Genomic DNA, 4,980 nt, shown 5'->3' on the forward strand with positions numbered 1-4,980 from the left:
GCATAATGCAGAGGGGAAATAAATGAGATTTGGAATAGAGACGGGGTTTCACCCTGCTGGCCAGGCTGGTCTCGAACTCCTGACCCTTCCCGCCTCCCAAAGTGTTAGAATCACAAGCGTGAGCCACCGCGCCCGGCCCCACAAATGTAAGATTTATGCACTTCTCCAAGCCAAGTGCTGTGCATCGAATGGAGGAACTCGTACCTTTGCAGGATTTTGTGATATATGTGAAATAATCTGGACATGCTTCTGCTATGGTTGTTTGTCGCCATAGTTTGCGAATCTGGGTAAACCTGGGTGAGAGAGACGCCTTACAATCGCAAACATTTCTCAGGAGGCCGCCGGAAAACACCCAAACCATAGAGCTCAGTTCCTAGCTAGGCCTCTACCAGCCACTTCCGCTCGTCCGCCTAATACCGCGCCTGCGCACCGCCTGTCTTCCTTTCTGGGCTCGGACCTAGGTCGCGGCGACATGGTGAGTGTGGGTCTCTGTGCGGCCTAGATCTCTATCTACCTGCATCTGTCCTTGTTTTCTTCTCCCGCACCCGTCTCCTCTCCTGCCTTGCCCCGTGTTCTCTCCTGTCTCCATGCCTTTGCAGGAGACACCATTGTCGGAAGCTCCCCAAGGCAGAGGGGCGGGGGCGCCTTGGCTGGGCCTGGCGCGCTCCAGCCGGGTTAACGCCGGGCCTTCGGAGCGCGCGGCCAGCCCTGGGCACTGGTTTCGTTGGGTTGAATTTAGGGAAAACTAGGTCATATGTAATTCACATGTCGGTCACACGTCAGTGAGGTGGAGGAACGGTGTGTGGAGGCTCCGGGGCCTGCCTGGGTTCCAGGTCTAACTATCACTGGTTTCTCCCTTCACTCTAAACAGGCCAAACGTACCAAGAAAGTCGGGATCGTCGGTAAATACGGGACCCGCTATGGGGCCTCCCTCCGGAAAATGGTGAAGAAAATTGAAATCAGCCAGCACGCCAAGTACACTTGCTCTTTCTGTGGCAAAGTAAGTAAGGCAAAGTCTCTGGTGAGAGGAGAGGGAGGGCAGGTTTCTTACCCAAGTGAGGCCTGACTTCAAGGTATTTTATAAGCCGTGTGCTGGTGGGCAGTTGGAATTACTCATACCGTTGATTACGAGTTTTAAGATAAAAGTGTTGATGGTAACTTCAGATTTTGTGAGACGTTTTTCATTTAAAGAAAACCGCTTAAAAGTTAATGGGTAAAATAATCATTTGACAGAGTGCCCCCAGCCTAAGCCAAACCTGCTTTGTGGGAAATGATTCCATCAGTTTTGTCTACTGATGTTTCTGCACCAACTCCCAAGATGTCTGTGCATCTAATACCATTCTACTTGTTCTGCGAGGGATTTTTGTTTGATAAAGGTTTGAACGTTTATGTGCAAAATACTGCATTACAGCAATCCTTGTTTTGTTTTTGAGGGAGAAAGGGAGGCTTTCACATCCCTGACAATAAGGTGAATCCAAATTTAGACTTCTGGATGCTTGTAAGAGAAAATACTTACTTGGTTCATAGTGAAAATTGGTTCTCTTTTATAGACCAAGATGAAGAGACGAGCTGTGGGGATCTGGCACTGTGGTTCCTGCATGAAGACAGTGGCTGGCGGTGCCTGGACGTACAAGTGAGTCTATTTCCTTGTGGTATTTGGAAGTGTGTGGACCACATAGGCCCAAATTCCAGGTTGCTGCTGGATGGGCTAGTTTTAACACTTTCTCAGGACTGAGAGAATAAGGATGCCTTTGTATTTTCAGGATTCTTCCTTGGTGGTTTATTTTCAGTTATTGAAAGAGTAAACACAAAACTACCAAAATAGAAGTCGGAAATCTAATTCACAGACTACTTTAGAATTTGATGGTCACTGGGCACATTGTTGTGAACATTGTCATGATACTGTGCAGGTCCATTAGTGGGGCTGAATCTACTGAACGTTGATTTGCACTGCAAGTTTTGATAAAAATAGGTGAAGGGGTCAGTTAGTTCAAAACTGTATTTGGAACTTGAGGCCATCAGGACCACCACAGTTTCGTCTTTCTGAACAGTATTAGACTGCTGCAGGTTTGTGAATCTGCAACTCAGTATCACCTGACAGGGCGATACTACAAACACTATACTACAAACTAGCGTCTAGACCTGTGTTGTCCAATACACTAAGCACATATATGGCTAGTGTAATTAAAGAATTGGATTTTAAAGTTTCAGTCAATTTAAAGTTAAACCGAAGCAGTGGAAAATGTTGAAATATATATATATTCCTTGTGGGGGTTTTTATTAGGGCAGAATGGAAAATGGGAACTAGAGTGCTTTCTTGGTTCTGATAGGAAAGTGAATTATTTATATACTTACAATACAGGATGGTGATTTTCAGGTATAGTTCCTGAATTCTGTGGTAAAACTTTTGTAGTCATTTCAATAGCTGTCTTTCCCAAAGGCACTTTAGTGTCCGCTCTATTTCCTTAATCATCGTTCTCACTGTATCATCTTGTAATTTATTCATTTCTTGTAATCTGTCCATTCCCTTTTAATAAGTTTAGGTCAGCCTCTTAGAACCATTTCTTTTTCATGGGATGGGGTAGGGGGAGTTAAAGCTTGCTTGTCCACAACTGAGTTACTTTAAAAAAAAAAAAGCAACTCTGGTTGAGAAATCAGATGCATGAGATTGTATGTCTAATTCTGCAAGATCCTGAAGGCATGGCTCTTAAAGGATGCCATCATGTAGTTTAGAAGCCACTAATTTCCGAGGAGTAATCTAATGTTGGTTAGATCTTTGGATTGACTGCAGCAAAGTATTGGTAGAGCAGTCTATCTCAGTATAATTCTTTCTAGGAAAATTTGGGAAGCGACTTTAACACAAAAACGAGGCAGATTTACTTATTTGCCATTTTCTATGTTAACATGCTTAATTATGTTGGAAACTGAATCTTTCTTTCCAGTACCACTTCCGCTGTCACGGTAAAGTCCGCCATCAGAAGACTGAAGGAGTTGAAAGACCAGTAGACGCTCCTCTACTCTTTGAGACATCACTGGCCTATAATAAATGGGTTAATTTATGTAACAAAATTGCCTTGGCTTGTTAACTTTATTAGACATTCTGATGTTTGCATTGTGTAAATACTGTTGTATTGGAAAAGCATGCCAAGATGGATTATTGTAATTCAGTGTCTTTTTTAGTAGTCAAATGGTAAAATGCAGCATGAGAATATAAGTCTTCCAAGTTAGATATGTGTGTTAGCTTTTTATAAGTCTGCTCCTGCCAGTTTGACTTTGAGATACATTGGAGCCAACTGTAAACTTTAGTTTTTAAATTACAGTTAATTTTTTTTGTTTGTTTTTGAGGCGGAGTCTCTGTTACCCAGGCGGGAGTGCCGTATACCAGTCTTGGCCCACTGCAACCTCCACTTCTTAGGTTGAAGCGATTCTCCTGCCTCAGCCTCCTGAGTAGCTGGGATTACAGGCACGCACCACCATACCTGGCTAATTTTTGTATTTTGAGTAGAGATGGAGTTTTCACCACATTGGCCAGGCTGTTCTTGAACTGACCTCAAGCGATCCACCTGCCTTGGCCTCCCAGAGTGCTGGGATTACAGGTGTGAGCCACCACGCCCAGCCTTACATTTAATATTTTTATAATGTGTCTAGGCTGGGTGCGGTGACTCACGCCTGAAATCCCAGCACTTTGGGTGGCTGAGGCAGGTGGATTACTTGAGGCCAGGAGATTGAGACCAGTGTGGCCAACATAGCAAAAACCCGTCTCGACAAAAAATACAAAAAATAGCTTGGTATGGTGGCACATGCCTGTAATCCCAGCTACTTTGGAGGCTCAGGCACAAGAATCACTTGAACCTACGAGGCGGAGGTTGCAGTGAGCCAGGATCGTGCCACTGCACTTTATTTAGCCAGGACAACACTCTGTCTCCAAAAAAAAGTTTCTGAAGGTAAAAGATATACTAAAGGATATACATATACTGCCTCTTCTATGATGTTTCATTTGACCTACACCATCAGCATCTTCAGGAAACAGTATGAAACTAATTTCACATTAAATGTTGCAAACGTCTGCAATGCTCCAGTTTTTAGTTTGCACGTAAGGATTCGTAGGATTGATTTCAGATTGACAGATGGTTGTAGTAACAAAAAAATGAATTGCCTTGGAGAATTCGAGTTATTTTAGGCCTGCCTTTGACACTTTTATGCACTTAATTCACTGCCAATTTAGTCTAACTCCTCAACCATCTGTGGTATGGACTTCTCAGTCCTCCTAATTGGTATGTCTTTTATCTATCCCAGAGTCAGTAGTCCTTTAAGGATGCAAATTTAATTCGATAAGAATGTGGATTTACTTCATCTTTAGGACAGAGTAAAAACCTTTATTTCACTTGGTCTGACCCCTATCTTCTATAACTTGTTTTTTTGCTCATTACTGGCCTTTGCACGGATGTCTCCCTTCACCTGTACCTCCTGCATTGCCTCTGGCAGAAACATCGCTACCCCAGGAGAATACTTCACTGGGTCAGGCGTTTGCTAGATCCGTAGCAGTAACTCATCTGTGGATCTCATTTGTGTCACAAAATGGTACTCCTACTGATTTCGTAATGTGAAGCAAGTACTGTGGGTCAGTAGGGGTAGGACCAGGAGTGACAAGTCAGGATTTTCAGGCTTCATAGGAATGACACAGCTCTCCAGGTGAATCTCCTGGAGAATTCTCCATAGGATCTCCAGGTGAGTGACCAGGATTTCATGTAAGCATAGGGAATTGAATGAGCATTAGATGGTCTAATGCTGTGGTTAAGAACACCAACTTAGCCAAACTGCCTAGATAGTTGGGTGACTTGGGTTAAGTGACTTAACCTCTCTGCTTCAGTTTCCTTTATAATTCGTGGTAGTAGAATGGAGTATATGCTGGGTGTTTGGATTATTAATTTGGAGTCTTACAAAGCTGCTATGTTACATGATTAGACATGGAAAACTTCG

The 4,980-nt window shown here is 43.5% G+C and overlaps 1 protein-coding gene across 1 annotated transcript; it reads left to right on the top strand.

The window, feature by feature from the left end:
• The first annotated feature begins 343 nt into the window (after positions 1 to 343).
• RPL37A (ribosomal protein L37a) lies at positions 344 to 3,069 on the top strand. The gene is made up of 4 exons (XM_516077.6): positions 344 to 475; positions 872 to 1,000; positions 1,551 to 1,633; positions 2,943 to 3,069. The coding sequence occupies exons 1-4, from the start codon at positions 473 to 475 to the stop codon at positions 3,004 to 3,006; spliced, it is 279 nt and encodes a 92-aa protein (XP_516077.2). The 5' UTR covers positions 344 to 472; the 3' UTR covers positions 3,007 to 3,069.
• Positions 3,070 to 4,980: the final 1,911 nt, after the last annotated feature.

Source organism: Pan troglodytes, chromosome 13 (assembly GCF_028858775.2).
Source record: "Pan troglodytes isolate AG18354 chromosome 13, NHGRI_mPanTro3-v2.0_pri, whole genome shotgun sequence".
Lineage (NCBI taxonomy): Eukaryota > Metazoa > Chordata > Mammalia > Primates > Hominidae > Pan > Pan troglodytes.

What these genes read in the sequence shown, in the direction of transcription:
- RPL37A (XM_516077.6), top strand. An exon ending in CTTGCTCTTTCTGTGGCAAA is followed by an intron (nt 1,001 to 1,550) that starts GTAAGTAAGGCA and finishes TCTCTTTTATAG; the next exon opens with ACCAAGATGAAGAGACGAGC. An exon ending in GGCGGTGCCTGGACGTACAA is followed by an intron (nt 1,634 to 2,942) that starts GTGAGTCTATTT and finishes CTTTCTTTCCAG; the next exon opens with TACCACTTCCGCTGTCACGG.